Below are 20,765 nucleotides of genomic sequence, written 5' to 3' on the forward strand. Positions count from 1 at the left end.
TTTCATTGTTGTAGTTAAAAAAAAATCATTCTAGTTTCGTCTCTAACCAAACATTCTAATGTCAAAAATATGATTTTGGCAACAAATTCAAAAAATATTTTACAATAACAAGATTACATTTATTTATTTTGTCTTTAAAATCTTTAAAGTTTTTACTTGAAGGAGTTGGCCTTTCCTAGAAGTTTGGACTTGATATTGTTGCCAAGAACATTGGCCCAGAAATTTCTCTCGAGGACTTCCTGCGGGCAAAGCACTGTAGAATAGAAATAAAATGCGCACTTACCTTAAGCTGCTGCACCTGCTGGAGATCCCGGTCCGGAGGCCCCTCATGATTGCGCGTCGCAGCGCGTTCATGTTGGGCGGTCCGCAGGAGTCACGTTGGCCTGGACACCCAATCACTGGTAAGTATTTTCTCATTCATAGTAATAGGAGATTTGTAAGTTACGAATCTCTTATTACTATGAATGACAAAAACCCTAAAATGCACAAACACTACATAAAACATTTTTTTTTAAAACACCTCCACAATATTCTAATAAATTAAAGTTGTTAAATATTTAAGAAAAAAAATGTATCGATTTTATTTTAAAAAAAAAAGTTAGGGCTAGGGTTTAAAATAACATTACCTGAGTGGGCAGGGTTTTAACACTTTTTAATTTTATTTTAGTGTTTTTGATATGTTTTTAAACTTTTAGCCTACTTTTACAGGCACATCAGGCGGAAGCAGGCGCAAGAGTTTTGAGGACATTTGCCAGGCAAGATATGCGTAAATCCCGCAATCTTGCCTGTACAAATGTCCTCGCTCCCGATCTGCGGATCATCTGTCAAGCTTCTTGACAGATCGGAAAAGCTGGTTTTCAGCACATGCGCATTGCACGCTGAAAACCGACTTTTCCGATGCCTTCCCAGGTCCGTAGAAATTTCGTATAGGCCCGGGATGTCGGAATTTCCACGCCATTAACTTTATTAGGCAAATGGTGAACCTGCAATCTGAGCTGTGCAGTATGAACAGTTTCCTTGTCAGAATGTCTTGTAGCCTCTTGATTGACCTTAGCAATCACACTTAACAAAGACAATCCAAGCCAGGGTTGTGATCTGCAGCCTAAACAGTAATTCAACTTTGACCCCGCCAGTGTTGAGAACAGTTAGATCCTGTGACCTTAAAAGGGCACAGTTTCACCTTGGCAGCAGAATAATGCTTTCGGCATTATATGGTATATGGCTCTTGCCCTGTTAAAGGCACGTATTAACTGATTAATCACGTGTAACATCATTGGAGATCCTGTAACTTTAAAAATGGTCACATACCTGTACATATCAGATAACTGATCGAACTCAATGTAAGTTTGCATATTTATCTAACGGGTCTATTGGATTGGCTGCTGATATTAATTTCTAGATTAGTTGTATGAAAAAGTAAAGTGGGGAATGATTTGTACAACTCAAGTCTGCAAGGTGCAGCCATGGGTTGATCTGCAGACTAGAGTATATGAGTAAGGCCTAATTCATTAAGATCGGGGCATGGTCCACACTGATGTTCCCATTCCATCCTGCTGAATGTTTTCTCTTTGTCAAACACAAGGACAATTTGCAGGCAGTTTCTCACTATATGAATATTCAAGCACCAGCTAATATTGTTAAAGGAGCTTTCACATTCAATTAGTTTTCTTCTTTCTCTTATAAGCCATTTTGAAAGGCAGAAGCTATTGGTTACTGGACAATCTTTATTCCTCTTAAGATCTCACTTCAAAAATGGCAAACGCATCAGACCTCACTAAATTCAGACAAAAGCTGAACAAGAAAATAATCTAACGGATATATTTAGTTTAAAAAACAATCTAATTCCTTGAGAGAGGCAAAATAAGATTTGTACTTAAATACTAAGCTATTTTGTAACATCTGGCTGTGTTTGCTTTGTTGGTGGTTTCATCCCTCCAGCCTACAGTTCGAAAGCTAGTTTGAACAGCCCTTGCAACACATGTATCAAAATAAGTTTGATACAGGAATGTGAGCTGCAATCAATTTCTTCTTAAATTGCTTACTTATAATGACTAAGTTTAAGAAGGGACTGCCACAAATAAAACAAGGCAAAAATGCATAATTTTTTTGTGTCTTTTACAAGCAAATTAATTTTAGTCATAGGCCTTGGAAAACTGTCAATAACCTGAACAGAGTTAAATATCTTTTTTTTGCCTGTCTGAGTTTGGCTTTTTCATTTTTAGCTAGTGTTTTTTTTAAAGTCTCCTAGATATGGGCGTCGCTGGCAAGGCCAACATTTATTGCCCATCCAGTTTCCCTTGACAAAGGGATGGTGAGCTGCCACCTTGTATTGCTGCAGTCCATGTGAAGGTGCTCCTACAATGCTATTGGGTAGGGAGATCCAGGATTTTTACTTGGCGACAATGAAGGTCAGGATGGTGTGTGACTTGGAGGTGATGGTGTTGCTACGGCCTTTTTAAATGGCGGAGGTCATGGGTTTGGGAGGTGCGGCTGAAGAATCCTTGGCAAGTTGCTGCAGTGCGCACTGCAGCCTCGATATGCCGATGGTGGAGGGAGTGGATGGCGTACCGATCAAGCGGACTGCTTTGTCCTGGATAGTGTCAAGCTTCTTGTGTTGTTTGAGCTGCATGCAAGTGGAGAGTATTCCATCACATTCCTGACTTGTGCCTTATAGGTGACTGAGGCACTCATGGCAGAATGCCCAGCCTCTGACCTGCTCTAGTAACCATACCATTTAGATGGCTGGTCCAGTTCAGTTTCTGGTCACTGGCGACCCCCAGAATGTACTCTGTGATGGTAGTAATGCCATTGAATATCAAGGACCTCGTTCATGCTCTCTTTTCTTTGAGATGGCCATTGCCTGTGACATTTGTGTGGCGTGAATGTTACCTGCCAATTATCAGCCTAATGTAGGCTGCAGTATTGTCAGAATTGTCTTGATGGTTTTTCATTTTGCTGTCTGGTGGTCTTTGTTTGTTGCTCAGTAAATTGATGAGCTTTGTGTAGATGAAGGAGGAAGAATTTTGAGTGTCCTAATGGGAGAGTGTTGTCACTTGAGCTCCTTGCAAATTGAAGTTGGGTCTTGTCCAGGAGGAGTGTAACTGCGAGGAGATCCAACAGAATTATGGAGCGAATAAGTTATTTTTGTTTTTTCTCCCCCCAAGGAGTCTTTGTTCTATGCCTCCCACTCCACCATGACATAATTGGTAATTAAGCTGAACCAGGAGGGTTGGTCTTCCCCAGGTACTAAGAATACTTCATATAATTTATCCATGATTGCTATACCTGTGTTTATAATATAGAACAATATTGTATAGTGTGCGGAACATTCGTGTCTTGCTGATCGTGAAGCTGCTGAGTGAACAGGAGGGAAGATTAACTAATGGTTGTCAGAAACTGGTCACCACAAGTGTTTTCACAGACCTACCAATGATCACGGCTTCTCTTGCCATGATTTAAAAATAACAGTAAAAAGTTGTGTCTCTATGCATGCTCTGTCTGTAGTCAGTTGGTGCATGTAAGTTTTTTGATTAGATGTGTATGTAAAAACAAAATGGCAGTCATATGATCCAGATAGATCATGAAAATGGCTTGTGTGGGAAGCCAGTAGGTGACCCCTTTTGTAGCTTGCTCTATTGCATCATAAATAGGGCTTCAGCAGCAGAAAGGAGTAATGACAAATGTTTGACGTGCTATAAGAATAACTGAAATTATATAGATGCAAAATTAAAATGTCATGACTTCAATTTATTGCTGCAAGTTTCCATTTAGGACCCACCACTCTTTTTTTATAGCCGGAACATTGACTTTAGAAAATCTGACATGAACCCACTAGACAACTTTCATATTTCTTGACTTCATAATGATAAACTAGAGCTGAATCATTTGAATATCAACATACAAAAATAAGGATGGAAAAAGACCATCTTGTCTGAAATTCCTCAATGCCCTGAAGCACTCTTACAAGCACTAGGAGACCACACTAATTCATGAGTCTCCTATTCCCAGCAACCTGAAACTTGCTTTTTATTACTTGAATACTCCTATTAGTACTATGTCTGACTCCCTTTCGAAAGAATTCAAGGAATCCATGCACACTGCATGCTTTTGTAATCATTTGCCAAGGACGATGACTATGAAAATAAATACTTCCTAGCATCTCACCTAACTCTCTGCCTATGTGTTTTATAATCACGTCCCCTAGGTTTCACAACCCTATCATTCTTAAATAGCTCATCCAACTTGATGGAATCTATTCCCTTAATCATTTTAAAAATGTCTTTCTCTCTCTGCATTTCTCTAATGAAAATAGGCCAACTCTGGGAGTCTATCTCCATAGCCAATAGACCTAAGAATGAGAATTACTTTGGCTGCCCTCCTGATATTCACTCGCATGTGTGGGAATCAGAAATGAACATAATTCCTGTATTCCAAACGTGGCCATATCAAACTCAAGATACATCTAAGTATCGTATTCTTAATTTCCTATTCCCTAGCCATGAAACCCAAATCCTTGTTTGCTTTCAACAATAACAACTTGTATTTATATAGCGCCTTTAATGTAGTAAAACATCCTAAGGTACTTCACAGGAGCGTGTTAAAACAAAATCTGACACCGAGCCACATGAGATATTAGGGAAGGTGACCAAAAGATTGGCCAGAGGTAGGTTTTAAGGAGCGTCTTAAAGGAGGGGAGAGGTTTAGGGAAGGAGTTCGAGTTTAGGGCTTTGGCATCGGGAGTGCTCATGAGGCCAGAATTAGAGGAGCATAGATATCTTGGAGGGTTGTGAGGCTGGAGGAGATTGGAGATAGGGAGGGGTAAGGCCATGGATGGATTTGAAAACCAGCTGAGAATATCAAAATCTTTCTTTGGGTCTTGTCTCACTGCTTATGAACTTTCAATGATTAATGCATTATCATCCCCCAGGTACACCTGCTTCATCAACTTTTAGTGGGTACACTAGCATTGCGTGCACATGCTTGGAGTTTGCCATTGCATTTATTCACATTGAAGAGCATCGACACACAGGCCCGTTTCCCGTAACGTAACTAAATTAACCTGTACATGACTTGATTTTGATCTAAATTACAAGCCTTCGCACTTTTCTTTTGGTCATATGCAAATTTGTGATTAGTTCCATTAATGCGTTCATCTAAATTATTTATGAAAATGATGAACAGCAACAGCTCCGCAGCACTTTGTAACCTGACTCCATGCAGATCTCCTATTGATAGCCCTCTTCCTATGAGATTACAATCAATTTCCCATGCAGCATAACATCTGACTGCCAGTTCCACACACACAAATCTGACCAGTGGCATTTTGCCGAATCCTTTCTGGAAACCGAGGTATACAACATCAACTAGATTGTCACCATCCACTAATTTTGGTAATTTCTTCAAAAGAACTCAATCAGGTAAGTGAAACTGGATCTCCATTTCCTAAAGTCGTGCTGAGATTCTCTACTAATTGCTGACCTCTCCAGGTGATGATGAATCCCATCCTTTATAATGCCTTCCAACACTTTTCCTATTACCAATGCCAGACTAAGTGGGACTTGCCAGAGAGAGTGCACTGTCTTTTCCAGTCCTATTCATTCCTGAGCCTGGCCTATAATTCCCGCAGTCTGATTTCTTCCTCATCTTAAATATTGCAACCACGTGAGCTTCCCTTCAGTGCAATGGAACAATACCAGACCAATTGAATGTATGACACTGTCTCGCATAATATGTCAGCAATTTCTTTCGACACCCTGAAGTAAATATCATCAGGTCCAGCAGCCTATCGGCCTTAATTGTACTGAAGATCATTTGCTTCTATGGAATTAATTTTAGGAGTGCCCATATCTGGGACTGGTGGTACTGTAGCATTTTCAATACTGATAAAAGATGCAAAGTATCCATTTAGCATGTAAGCCATATCAAACCTAACCCATGTTGCTAAATCTCTCGAAGGGCCCATACAGTCCTTAATTACTTTCTGGCTTCTGACATAACTGAAAAAAGCTTTACTATTGCTATTACATCTATCCGCAGTCCTTTTTTCTAATGCTGTTTTTCTGGTGCTGTTTTTTGAAGCCATTAAAAAAAAATGTCCAGCATCATGTTATGTTCTGAAGAAGAACCCTGCTCAAAATATCGACCAATCTTTTCTCTCGGTTGCTGGCTGTGCTGTTGTATATATCCAGAACTTTCTATTCATTTGATTTCTAGCATTTTCATTTTTTCCTTTTATTAAGAGTAGGTTATTCCTTATAAGTATCAGTTCAGTATACAGACTAGTGCTGGGGCTAACTCTTGAGTTGAGCTCTGCTGGAAATATGACTGACTGCCTGCAGTTTTAAATGAAGTAAATTGATGGCAGTTTCTTGCACGGTACTTTACAAGCTTAGTTTGAAAGTAGGAATATTCCTCCCATGAAAAATGTAGGTAACAACTGCAGTTGTTCAGTTATATAAAGGTCTTAAAGACATTGGCTGGGTTTTTCTTGGTGTTCAGTTTTGCACATTGACTTGCAACTTGTTATTGCACATCACCGGGGGTAATGGGGCGGGGCGGGGGGGGAGAAATTTCCCCTGTGCTATGTATAACAAAACTGTAAACACATTTGTTTAAAAATAGGCTTCTGATTCTGTTAGAAGTAGCATATAGGAAATTGCCCACACCATTTTGTCTTACTAAAATGTGCATAAAAGTGTTTTGTGAAGTGTAGAAGTTGTACTTCCACAATTTTCAAATTGGTACTAAGCAAAATTTTGTGTTTCATAATAATTAGGTGCCAATGGAAAGTAATGAAGAAAAAGAATCCAATCTAACCACACTCTTCCCAGGACAGAAAAGGAGAATTTCTCACATTTCAAAGCAAGAAAATGTAAGAGGATACTTTATCGTTTCAATCATGTCTTTGGGCTTTACATATTTAGGTAGCTTCACCTGTTTATTCACCCGGTACTAGATTTGCTGTTTCAATGAGCATCAAAGTCAAGAGTGCTCTACCAAAACGATTTGGAAAAACTGAATATATTTGCTTCTTGCTTACCCATCTAACCATTACAGAAAGTTGTGCTGAGAAACATCACTTCAGTAGTAAATGCATGTTTTCTATTGTGCAGCAGTTGTGAATATTCCCAGTTATTAAAGGGTTAAATTTACTTTTAGAAATTAGTTGATCATTTTGATAATGTATGTTAACGATATGAATTCAGACTTTGTTTGATAGCTTAGTGAATGACCACATTGGTACTGAGCAATTCTGACCAGGAAGGTCCTAGAGTCGACCGTTGGTTTGTACAGAGTTCACTGATCTCAACAATTGTAGTGATTTAGAACATTACAATCACCTTTTGACCCTGGGCTTGGTAAAGGAAAATTGACCCCTGATGGGAAGTGTGTGAATGTGGTGGTAAGAAAGGAAGGGTTAAACTCAGCAGTGATGCCCTTCAATTGTGTGATGTTCCAGAAGGTTGCCACTTCCTGTAGTAGCTTACCCTATCACAAGTCACTACCTTCAGGAAACAGGGGAAGGGGAGATTGTTGGAAAAAGAAAGAAAAATGAACTGCACTTCTTTTGTATCTTGCACCATTTATGACTTAAACAGACATCAAATTGAACAAAATGTGTGCATCATTCTTGCATTTAGGAATCTATTAAGTGGTAAAACTGCCCCATCTATATTAAGGATAATCTAGAAAGCTGATAAGTAGCTGAATGATTGATTGTCCTTATGTACATTGGCCATTGCTCAAGTGATCGGGAACCACAAAACAAGTGTCAGTAAAACTAATTTTCTGCATGCATCAGATAAAGTAATGTTAACTTGCTGCTCCAGATTCGAACATGAAGCCTACCCACAATTTGTCGTGGCCACAAAGCAACATCTTGAGTCAAATTTTGGAAACAGTCAATTTCACTCTGCCACTACCAACAGGGTATGAGTCATCCAAATAAATATCTCATTCAACAAAATAAATGTATAGCTCTGCCATATAATGTGTGGACCTGATGGGCTGAATGGCCGGTTTCTGTGCTGTAAATACTGTGCAAGTTGCCATGGTGTGATTTGAACTTGCGACTTCTGGGTTGTTAGTTCAGTACTATTAAAGTCTACGCTATTATATCTAAGCTAAAATCAGTGATGAATCAGAGTTCCACTGAGAGGTTACGTTAGTACAATGGCAGTATTACACTTTTAAAACCTGATGATTCAGACTCATTTCAATAAAATTTTGCTTCTCAAGCTTCAGCTTGGTATGTGGTATAAAATATGATTATGCATTTTTGAGGTGGGGGAAAAAAAAAACCTCCTTGCAACAATGAGGGTGCATGCAACAACTAAATGTATTTTTCTTCAGGTGGAACCAGCCAAACCAGTCATCCGTCCTTTTCGTAGATTAACTGCCCAAGAGGTTTGTTATCAGCGGAGTCGGATAGCACAGCAGCAAGTGGCACAGCTGGCAGCAGTGGAAACATCAGTTAGCACATCTTTCACCAAACGAGCGGAGAAGAGGAGAGTTGCACATAAGCCAAATGTAGAGATAATGCCCTCCGCAAAACAATGTAAGCTGCCCTTTCTGTTTTTGCACAACACCAAATGTAACTTTTAATTCAATTGGATTCTTCATAATTCCTGAGAGTACTTTTGCGGCCCAACTTCCTTTCACCTCTGATCTGTGACTAATTTGCTCTTCCATGTGTCTCTGGGCCTGCATTCATGTCCTCTGGTTGTTGCCCAATCTGGGATTATGTTTTTTCTCTCTTGCTCTCCAACTAAAGAAGGCAGCAAATGCAAATATGAAGTATGTCATGCAGTAAGTGAAAAATCTCTATTAAAATTGAACTTGGTTATTACAACTCTCAGGAGCTTATTATGTGAGGAATAGGAGATGCAGACTCATCCTATCACTGGTGTAGTATTTTCCGGTGTTCCAGAGAGTTGCCCTTGAATTAGACATTGATTATGGTTATGACCCTAATCATTCTCGATGTTGGTTCTAAAAGTGCAATTCTTCCCCTTGTGTGACTGGTATCATTGAAACTATTTTTGAATCTCTGATGCTATAATGGTAGCAAAGCCAGCTCATTCTCTTTCACTAAGTGACTTATTTAAGGATATGCCTCCAAAGGGTACTGGAAATCTGGAATTCTGTTCTTTCCCTTCTTTTCCCTCCCCTCCCTGCTTCAAAAAAATTGTTGTTCAGGCTAGGTCAATTGAAATTTTCAAAACTGAGATTGCTAGTTTTTTGTTAGACAGGGTTATTGAGAGTTATGGAACTAAGGCACTTGGTTCCGTAACTCTCAATACCATTGCCTAACAAAAAGATGGAGTTAAGATACAGGTCAGCCATGATCTAATTGAATGGTGGACTCTATTCGCCATTCTCTCCTGTTCCTATGTTGCTATGTTCCTTGATCTGTTACCTTGTCAAAGCAACCATTCTTTCTGTATGAGCCTGGACAGTGAACATTAGCAGACTGTTTTGCCAAGACGAGCATCACAGATGATCTGATCCTGTCCTTGCCTGACATCTGTTCAACACACACTTTTGTAACTAGTAGTGTAAAGCCATTGGGAGCAGAAGCTCTGGTGCCTACCTTCCTCCCAGCTCTGTGGCCCCAAGGCCAATTGTAGGGTCCCTACCAGCACCTTTTCTGAAATCAAATTACTCCATACAGATTAAAGGTCACACCTTTGACTTTCCTAGGATGCACTGATTGCCGTACAAATGCTTTTCATCTTACAAAAATCGTGAATACCAATAATGTCCAGGCTTATGCTGTCAGAAATATCGTTCATACCTAAAAATACATTTGTGAACTTGAATTTATTATCCTGTATAAACGGTATACGGGTATCATATTTACTGTTGACTTGTCAGACTGTTTAGTAATGTGTTTTGTGTGCTTTAGCTCCAGTGAGGCAGAAGATGGAATCTTTAAACAGAACTCTGGTATTGCCTAATAGTCCAAGAAATCACAGCCTCAGTTTAAAACCTCAAACAACTGTTGGTATGGCATCAAAAACGGTATCGAGTACAACACAGAAGAGAATAGCTCATGCTCCCACTTTGAAGGTAAACTTTCATATGCTGCCTCCATACATGCTACAAAATAGAAATCAGCCAGTTTAGAACAGTTGTGTAACAGTGTTTCTCTCACTGTAGTTCCTGACTCTGGTTCTCTTGCAGCAATTAGTTTGAAGATATTTTCCTCTGCGTCAAGCTATTGCCCTCTTTCAATTATTTTTTAACTATCTTTATTTTAAAGGGGATGCGTTGTGCTGTGGGATTTCGGTCCATTGTTGTCCGTAGTGCTTTGGTACTTACTGTCCTGCTTCCCCTGTGTGCTATGTAAACAACTCCATTCTCCACATACTACTTTGCTTTAAATTTTCATTCCTTGTAACACATGATTTTGCCCCTCATTATGGGCTACATGGCGGACATTTTGTCTGCCATCTAGTTTGAAATGTTCTGCCTTTGTGCAATATGGCACCATCAACAAATATGAAAACAGTAGTGTTACTATGTTACTGTCATGTGAAACTGGACAGATCTCATATCTGTCACAATCACATTGTTGAAATGTTCAAAAAAGGACAAGTCTGATGCAGCTACTTTGGAAAACAAAATTCAAGGAAATGATCATCAGTCAACCGCCACTGAGAATTTGCATGCGTTGGGAAAATCAATTTTAAAAGAAAGTTGCAAAAGCAGATGTTGCCTGACCTGTGTGTTTCCAGCATGGTGGCGTGGTGGGTGGGGAAGAGCCTGCTGTCGGCATCGAAAAAAACGATACCGCATCTTCTGCACATGCGCAACAAAAAAAAATGACGGTTTTGACATTCTATCAATGGACACGCATGCGCAGTACAGCTCCAGGTTGGCAGTTGGCCAATTTTAAAGAGCCAGTTGTGTGAGAAGGAGTGCTGTGTGAGAGCATTGGAAAAATCGGATCTGCAGCAATACAAGATGCAACGCAGTGCAAGGACCAAGAGTTTCTTACAGGATGAAGTGGAGGCACTAGTTACTGTGATTGAGACCAGATGGCAGGAGCTGGACACCGGCAGAGGTCACACAAAAGTTCAACCCAAAGAAATGAAGAAACGCTTGAACCAAATTGCAGAAGATTACTGTACAATGGTGACCACCATGGGATCTGGAGGCCAGTATAAAAAGAAGTGGCAGGACTTTGGTCAAATAGTTAGTGTAAGTAATATTTTCATTTGTTCAATGCAATTGACATTTGTGAATGTGACCAGCTGTATATGTCCCACCCAACAGAAAGACACCCTCTCTTTAAAAAGTTGCATTTTCATCTTTGTAGAGGAAGGTGGCACATAATAAAAAGGAAAGAACTCAAACAGGAGGGGGCCTGGCAAATCTGCAGCATTTGACACCCTTGGAAGAGAGGGTCACTGCTTTGATGGGTCCTGCCTGGAGAAAAGCAACCACCATTGCACAAGCTGGGCCCACATTCGAGGGAGAGGGTAAGTCTTGCAAATTCCAGTCTAGCTTTGCTAAATGTTAAGTACTGTGCGGGCTAGCCATGCTTTGGTTCCTGGGGATGTCTCCGTCAGCTACGGTTCAGTTGATGCAATGTGCTATAATTCATTATGGTCCTTCAAAGCAGCCTGCTGCCTGCGCTGTGTGAGCTGACTCATGCCACCCACCCCGCCCCCTCCTCTGCTGCTAACCATTTGTCTGTTCTGTTATATTTTGCAGAACGTGAGGCCAACCCTGACTATGCAGAAGATTCAGACAAGGATGAGTCTAAAGAGAACATCTTCCAATCCCACCCTTCAGACCAAGAGCATGGGGGTGAGGGGGAGGGGATGGAGATGGATGAAGCCCCCACTGTTTTACTGACTTTGGTGGAGGTGCAGGTGCCGCCCATTGAGGTGCCAGCCCATTCCGTGACGACTGGTTTGAGTGTTAGGAAACCATGGAATGTCCCAACGTCCGAGGCTGAGGATTCCAGTGGTGTGGTGCAGCGAGGCATGCCCAGGGCCCCACCTTCTGAGGCTGCTTGTTCCAGTGGTATGGTGCAGCGAGGCACACCCAGGGACTCTCCTTCCGAGGCTGAGAGTCCCAGTGATGGGGTGCGAGCCACACCCATGGGGAGGCGGGGAAGGAGAGCTCGACCGCGCTCTCCTGAGAGGCAGGATCTAACAGATGTGGTTCAGATGATAGCAATGAGTGAGGAGAGCATTGATCTTACAAAATCACTCCTGGACACCATCAGTGGTGATGAGGTAGTGGGACTGTCGGGAGAAGTAACCGCAATCTCACGAGAAATGGGAATGATGTCCAGGACCATGAGTGAGGGAATATCTGAGTCGGCTGAAACCACGTTAGTGACCATGAGGGAGGGAATGTCACAGGTAGCTGATGCACTGTCAGTGAACATCAGGGAGGGAATGTCCGAGATAGTGCAAACACTATCACTGAACATGAGGGAGGGAATGTCACAGGTAGTTGAGACAGTTTTGCTGAACATGCGGGAGGGAATGTTGCAGGTCGTTGAGACACTGTCGGGGCGCACGAGGGACGACATGTTGGAGTTAGCTGCTGCAATAAGGGAACACGCCCAGACCCCACGCCCATTGACAGAATCAACTGTCACTCCCACTCCACATTGCTGCCTGGGCCCTCCGCAATGCCACCTGCTGCCATCTCCTCCCCCCCCGTCTCCCTCATCAGTTGCGCACTACCTGAGATCTTGGAAAGAATAAGCTTGGTACCAACCCCAGAAACACTGAGCAGGGGTGGTGGAGTCACCAAGAACTAGTGTGGCGGGCGATCTTAGAATAAGGTGGAGGAGAGATGGGTGCAGCCTTTCTTTACTGCTGCTGTTAATATTGTTACTGTTGTAACTGCTCTCATTAAAAGCTTTTTGTAAATTGAAAAGTTTGTAAGTGATCACACCTGAAAACTTTAAAGTTTAATACAAGAATAATTTTATTAAAGTTAAGTACAAAGAACTGTTCGTTAAACTTTTGAATAAAATATATTTTACATTAAATCTGAATCATTTCCATTATTTTTTTGATTATTAACACAACTTTTGAAGTAAACAAGAATCATTTCCATCATTTGTTCCATTAACACAACACAATACAGAACAGGTCCAAACAGTGAACATGGTCCATGTGGAATAGTTGTCACTGAGCCTTCAGGCAGCAAAGTGTTCACGGATGAGCTGCTGGCACAAGGCTCAAGCAATCATTAAAGGGGCAAGACGGCCCGCCCTCCTCCGCTGTCATGCTCCGGGTTCAGGTAGTTGCATGGCTTCCCCGTCCTCCTGCTTGTCCTCTGCATCTTCCACATCATTATCATCAGCCACTCTCACCACAGATGGGTCTTCTCCTACCAGCTGCTGGTGTGATGGCTAAGTTATGCAGCATGCAGCACACAACAGTGTACTGACCCACAATCTCGGGAGTATAGCAAGTAGCCTCTGGAGTGGTCCAGGCATCGGAAACGCTGTTTCAAGATGCCGATGGTCTTATCTATGATGCTGTGCGTCGCAATGTGCGACATGTTGTATTCCCGGTCAGCTTCCATCCGGGTTACGCGTAAAGGCATCATGAGCCAGGTGGCGAGGCCGTACCCTTTGTCTCCCAGTAGCCAGCTCTGCCCTTTTGGCTGCTGCTGAAACATGGCAGATCTAATGCTGCCGCATAGGATGAACGCATCATGGGTGCTCCCAGGGTATCAACTGACATGATGCGATGCATGTCGTCACACACGAGCTGCACATTAATGGAGTGGAGACGTTTTCTGTTCCTATACATCTCTGAATCCTCCAAAGGTGCTCGCAAGATGATATGGGTACAATCAATGCAGCCCTGTACCTTTGGGATGCCAGCAATCCTGGAGAAGCCCACAGCCCTGTTTGGGTGGTCATGGTGAACTTTATGTAGTCATTCCTCTGGGCATATAGTGCAGCAGTCACCAGCCGAATGCAGATATGTGTTGCATGTTGAGATAGTGCACACATCCCCAGTTGGGAAACGATCCGGAGGCATAGAATGGATGTGCAGCTGTAACCTTCACTTCAACTGACAAAGCAGTCCTCCTGATACTTCTCGGTTGCAGGCTTGCTTTCACCAATTCTCAGATCTTGGTTACAACTTCTCCTGCGGAAACGCAGCCTTCTTACAGTCTGCATCGCTCCGGTGCAGGTACGAACGCCTGTCTCGATATAACTGACGTGGGTAAGGCCTCCTGCCCAGTACTCTCTGGGCTCTGATGTTCCTCATGCGATGGCGTCGAATCAATTGTCTCCTACGTAGCACCATCATGCAGAAGGCTCGCACAAGGTATGGCATTGTCAGTATTGCCCCATAGTTAAATTTTACCTTTGCAAGATGCTCAAAATGGCAGGAAGGCAGGCAGGACAGGTTCTTTGTTGTCTTTCCCCAAGGTCTGTATGGATGGACCACACCCAGGTCTTGTGACTTCTCCTCCCTCCCCCTCCCCCTCCCCCAAACTCATTGCAGTCTTGTGACTAGTGCAGCAGCCTTCCAATCGCCACTAGCCTCCCCAGGCTCAGTGCAGCAGCCTTCCGACCGTCACCTCCTCCTCCCCTCCCCCCCCCCCCCCCCCCCGGGCTTGTTTTCCAGCCAAGCCCCAATATCCGGTTGCGGGGCCGATTCTGACGGCCGACGCTACGACCCCCCCCCGGCTCCAGCCCTGCTCGAAGATGTTCGGTGGTGGCATGAGTAATAAAAAAAAAATGAAAACTTCAGAACTCCAAGAAACATCCATGTACTCCGTTGAAAGATTTTTTTAAAAAGTTGAACTTTATTATGGATATTTCAAGTGTTCGAGACTCCCTGCAAAGACTTTGATGAAAAAAAACAATGAAAAATCGGCACTGAAAGACTCCATTGTGCGATGCTTTCTGTTAACTCACCAGAATGTTTTTGGGGAGTGGCCAGATTCACAAACCTAGGATAAAAAATTTGGGGCAAACTGCTGAAAACTGGCGCAGACCTGAGGGAACATGACTTTTTTTAAAAAAAAAACCTCACGTAGAAAAGTCGGGCCCAAGTTTCGAGCCGCACCGAGAACGGTGCAGTCCCGACCTGGACGCCCGTTTTTCGCGCCACAAAGTGCGCCTAAAAAAAACCCTCCGTATTCTCCACCTCCCTGTAGGTCCTCTGGCAGGAGCTGTAGGGGGCGGAGCTAGGTCTCTGCGCTGAAAACAGTGCCGGGACCTCTGCACATGCGCGCTACAGTGGGCACGCAAGTGCAGTAGCTCCAGGCGCCCGAAACAATGTGGGAGGGGCCCGAAACACGCAGCCCCTGGCCCAATGGCCTTACTGGGGCTGCGTGAATAAGGCTCCTCCCACGGCCAGCTCCTGCTTCCTTCCCGACTCCCGCTTCCCGCCTCCCGCCTCCCGCCCCTGCCCTCGGACCGGACCGGACCGGACCCGACACCCGCTCTTCTCCCCCCCGCGCCCCCAGACCGGACCCGACACCAGCTTCCCGGCCCCCAGACCGGACCCGACACCCGCTCCCCCCCCGGACCCGACACCCACTTCCCCCCTCCGGACTGGATCGGATCCGACCTGACCTCCCTCCCCCCGACCTGACCTCCCTCCCTCCCCCCGACCTGAACCAAACCGACCTCCCTTCCACCACCCCCCCCCCCCCCCCCCCCACCCGACCCGGGCTCCCCCTGACCCGACCCGACCCGACCCAACGCCAACTACCTGTAAATCTGGTGCTGGGGACCGGCCCTGCCCGAAGTCTCGGGCCCGGCCCGTTCAGCCTCCCTCCTCCTTCTCCTTTCCCCCCACCCCCCTCCCCCACGCCCCCAATCTCCTTCTCTTTCCCCCCTCCCGCCCCCAATCTCCTTCTCCTCCTCCCCCCCCCCATCTCCTTCTCCTCCTCCTCCCCCCCATCTCCTTCTCCTCCTCCTCCCTCCCATCTCCTTCTCCTCCTCCTCCCTCCCATCTCCTTCTCTTCTTCCCCCCCCCCCCCACCATCTCCTTCTCTTCTTCCCCCCCCCCCCCACCATCTCCTTCTCTTCTTCCCCCCCCCCCCTCACCATCTCCTTCTCTTCTTCCCCCCCCCCACCATCTCCTTCCCCCCCCCCCCACCATCTCCTTCCCCCCCCCCCCACCATCTCCTTTCCCCCCCCCACCATCTCCTTCCCCCTCCCCCCACCATCTCCTCCTCCCCCCCCCACCATCATCTCCTCCTCCCCCCCCCCACCATCTCCTTCTCCTCCCCCCCCACCCACCATCTCCTTCTCCCCCCCCCCCCCCCACCCCTCTGCTCCCCCCCCTCTCTCCGAAACACAGACACTGACAGAGAATGGGAGACACACAGAGCGATAGAGACACAGAGGGGGGCATCCCAGCACGCTGTTGGAGGGCTCCCGGTGCTGCAGTCGGAAAGTAGAAAATGTTTTATTTATTGATTTAAAAAAAATATATATATATTTCTTCTTAATTTTTTTTGATTGATTTATTGGTTGATTTATTGATGTTTTTATCATTTATTATTATGGCTCTTTATTTGTAAAACTGAAGTGTTTAATGTTTGCAAACTTCCCTTTTAAACCCCCCCCCCCACCATTCCCTACGCCTGATTTGTAACCTACGCCTGATTTTCTAAAGTGTAGACAGGGTTTTTTCGAGCGTACAAAAACCTTCACTTACTCCATTCTAAGTTAGTTTGGAGTAAGTTTTCACTCACGAAACTTTGAAATCAGGCGTAAGTGGCCGGACACGCCCCCTTGAAAAAAAATTCTGTTCCAAAGTGAAACTGTTCTAACTGACTAGAACTGGAGCAAACTAAATGTGGAGAATTCCGATTTCTAAGATACTCCGTTCTACACCAGTTGCTCCTAAAAAATCAGGAGCAAATCATGTGGAAACTTGGGGCCGTCGTAACTAAAGCAGTTACTCCGCGCAGATTCCAGGGGGAATCTTTGAATTAAATAATTACGCCAGAAAAAACGGCAGGCGCCAAAAAACAGCACAAATGACCTAGGAAAATTGAGTCCATTGTAAGTACTCTAAATTAGTTACTGCATGCTAAGATATATTCTGCTGTCTTAGTCTCTCTGTAATGGGGAGGTAAGAATATACACTAAACTTTGCTAGGCAAATAATTGATTACTACTCAACATGTGTCTGGGTAACTGTTCCCAACTGCACCTAGGTGATAAAAATAATTAGGATCACCAGGCCATCAATTGTTTGTATCTGTTAAACACCTTTGCAATTATCCAACCAAGTGGTCATACAAGCAAAGCTCCCACATTCCAGCTATGCCCTTGTATATGTTGGACAGTTTGTGTGCCTTTTTGTGATTGACAGGTTCATGCAATTGTAAAGTGTTACCGTCAGATCTTCCTTTGTCTCAATACTGATGCGATTACGATGAGAGAAGTATATCTGTAGCTGGTAACATTGACTTTTTAGAATATTTCTACTTTTCCCGGCAATGAACGAGTTTATTAGCGCTCCATGCCTCCAGTCTTGTGTCAAATCTTAATCATGGACATCTGGTCTAAAGTAAGAGTGATACTTCTGTGATCTGCTAGTGCATTAGTAGTAATTTAAGTATATAATAAAGTCTAATGGAATCTGCTGTGTTTATTTTTCTGTTTAATTTTACTTAAACTTGACTTTGACTTGTAGTTATAGCCTGGGTGATGTAGTCAGTCAATCATAGTGGCATTTTTCCGTGAGTCGGGAATTTCAGTAGAGTACAATGAGTTTCTGTACCATGTCCAGTACATACCTTAATTGTAAAGAGTTCATTGTTTGCCCTTTTGGCTTTTGCTATCCCAGATCAATTCACACGTAAAGTCAAATTTTGGTTAATGGGGAGTGTGACAACTTACTGCAGAAGTGGATTTTTGTAGAGGACACCAGGAAAAGTATATGGAACAATCTCGAATTGTAACAGTGACTTCAGTTCTGTTGTCATTTCATACACTCTTCTGCATGTGGTACACCGAGGATCTTGTGCTGCTTCTACAATTAGTGTCAACTGTGGTTCAGTGGGTAGCACACTTGCCTCTGAGTCAGAAGGTTGTGGGTTCAAGTCCTACCCCAAATAAATCTAGGCTGACACTCAGTGCAGACCTCCCTCAGCACTGCACTGGTCAGAGGTGCTGTCTTTTGGATGAGACGTTAAACTGAGGCCCGGTCTGCCCCCTCGGGTGGACGTAAAAGATCCCATGGCACTATTTTGAAGAAGAGCAAGGGAGATATCCCCGGTGTCCTGGCCAATATTTATCCCTCAATCAACGGAACAAAAACAGTTTTTATCTGGTCATTATCACATTGCTGTTTGTGTGGGAGTTGCTGTGCACAAATTGGCTGTCATGTTTCCCACATTACAACAGTGATTACACTCCAAAAGTACTTCATTGGCTGTAAAGCGCTTTGAGACATCCAGTGGTCATGAAAGGCGCTATATAAATTCAAGTCTTTTTGATTCTTTCTTCTGATTTGTCCGATAGGATTAGTGAAACATTTATTAAGACCTTTGCAATAGTAATATTTTGGTGTTCCAGTGAAATTTATAATGACTACATTTTCCAAAAAAGAAATGTCAGAATTGCATGTATATTTGGACCTTACAACTGGTATAATCTGCCATATTACAACGTTGTAATAGTAGCTCCATCTTTTTGCATCAGTGTGGCATTTCTGTTGCAAGCACCAACCATTATTTTATCCCCTCTGAAGTGAGACTACCAGAATTAGTGCCAAAGTATGATTGGGGGAGAGGCCGGAGAAAAACATTCATTCGACACTGTCCAAACTTGCGTCTTATGCAACCTATAGACAGACGAGACTTTCAGTCTCGCATAAATTGCAACCTAGGTTCCTGAAAGGACATGTCCCAACTAATTCCACCCAATTTTTATTCCAGCCTTCCCTCGGTCAGAAGTCTGCATTTCTAAAATAAATAATGATAGAAAGAAAGACTTCTGTTTATATAATTAATGTGCTTATTTGTACTGCCAAAATAGCCGCCATGCTTCACTCTTTGTCTATGATTGGTCCCCTTGGAGGATAAGCCACACCCTGAAGTTTCACTGGAATGTGTAACTGGAGCCGCCCATCCCAAGGTCTCATTGATTTTGCAAATTGTAACTTGATCCAGGTTTGCTGACGATACAAAAATGGGAGGAAAAGCAATGTGTGAGGACACAAAAAACCTGCAAAAGGACATAGACAGGCTAAGTGAGTGGGCAAAAATTTGGTAGATGAAGTATAATGTTGGAAAATATGAGGTGGTGCACTTTGGTAGAAAAAAAATCAAAGAGCAAGTTGTTATTTAGATGGAGAAAAATTGCAAAGTGCTGCAGTACTTTGGACCTGGGGGTCCTGGTGCATGAAATACAAAAGGTTTGTATGCAGGTACAGCAAGTGATCAGGAAGGCCAATGGAATCTAGGCCTTTATTGCAAAGGGGATGGAGGATAAAAGCAGGTAAGTCTTGCTACAGTTATACAGAGTATTGGTGAGGCCACACCTGGAATACTGCGTACAGTTTTGGTTCCATATTTAAGAAAGGACATACTTGCTTTGGAGGCATTTCAGAAAAGGTTCACTAGTTTGATTCTGGAGATGAGGGGGTTGACTTATGACGAAAGGTTGAGTAGGTTGGGCTTCTACTCATTGGAATTCAGAAGAATGAGTGGTGATCTTATCGAAACATATAAGATTATGAGGGGGCTTGACAAGATGGATGCAGAAAGGATGTTTCAACTGAGAGGGGAGACTAGAATAAGGGGCCACCCATTTAAAACTGAGATGAGGAGGAATTTCTTCTCGGAGGATTGTAAATCTGTGGAATTTGCTGCCTTAGAGAGCTGTGGAAACTGGGTCATTGAATAAATATAAGACATGGGTAGACAGTCTCTTAACCGATAAGGGAATAAGTGGTTATGGGGAGTGGGCAGGGAAGTGGATCTGAGTCCATGATCGGATCAGCCATGATCATATTAACTGGCAGAGCAGACTCGAGGGGCCGTATGGCCTACTCCTGCTCCTATTTCTTATGTTCTTATGATCCACTTTGACTTCCTGAAGTGACAAAGGACAGAGCTCCCCAGAAGACAGCAAGGGCCAGCCAAAGTACCTTACCCCAGCCGAAGTGCATACCTCCCTCAGCCAAAGTGCCTTACCGCAATGCAACGCGTGCATTCTTCCGCTACCCCACCGTAGATGGGGCAGGCATTGTGTATGGATTGTGAACAGGTTTATTGGGTATGAAGTGAAGAGTGACAGTGTCGTGACTTCTGGATATTATCCACTCCAACGATGTCCCTTGTAGGGGGTTGGAAGAATGTGATCTGCCATTTCCCCCCCCCCCCCCCCCAGCGCCTCTCTTGCTCTAGGGGCCCCCACGCCGGCCCAGGAGTGGGGGGAAATGAGCAGAGCGTCAGGCCCTGATTCTCGTCACCACGTGGAGGGAATGATTTGGGCCGGGAGCGGGGGAGGAGCTTGACTGGCGTGGCTTGTCGTATGTCTGGCAAAAAAGTGCAGTACGGGCATGCGGGCGGGGCTTGACAGACATCTGTCTGGCAAAAAAAAAATGCAGTACAAATAGTTACATCGTTATATAATGCCTTTCCCATCCTTGGGATATCCCAAAGTACTTAAGTCAATTTAAAATGTATTTGCCACTTTTACCTACAAAATGCACTCTGCAAGGTCCCAGAAGCAGCACTGAGATAAACGAACAGATCTGTTTTCCTGGTGGTTGAAGGATAAATGTAGGCCC

The 20,765-nt window shown here is 43.8% G+C and overlaps 1 protein-coding gene across 2 annotated transcripts in view; it reads left to right on the top strand.

Annotated features, from left to right (window-relative positions):
• Positions 1-20,765, top strand: part of rexo1 (REX1, RNA exonuclease 1 homolog) — a 113,648-nt gene that overhangs the window by 50,235 nt on the left and 42,648 nt on the right. The window contains exons 3-7 of one of the 2 annotated variants that reach the window (XM_070859762.1): positions 6,776-6,871; positions 8,353-8,557; positions 9,908-10,071; positions 11,324-11,486; positions 11,722-12,963. In XM_070859762.1, coding sequence (XP_070715863.1) covers positions 6,776-6,871; positions 8,353-8,557; positions 9,908-10,071; positions 11,324-11,486; positions 11,722-12,731 — 1,638 coding nt within the window. In that variant the 3' untranslated portion in view covers positions 12,732-12,963. Of the gene's footprint in view, positions 1-6,775; positions 6,872-8,352; positions 8,558-9,907; positions 10,072-11,323; positions 11,487-11,721; positions 12,964-20,765 lie in introns of those variants that run through there. The other variant, XM_070859761.1, reaches the window with a different exon arrangement.

Source organism: Pristiophorus japonicus, chromosome 18, assembly GCF_044704955.1.
Source record: "Pristiophorus japonicus isolate sPriJap1 chromosome 18, sPriJap1.hap1, whole genome shotgun sequence".
Classification (NCBI taxonomy): Eukaryota; Metazoa; Chordata; class Chondrichthyes; family Pristiophoridae; genus Pristiophorus; species Pristiophorus japonicus.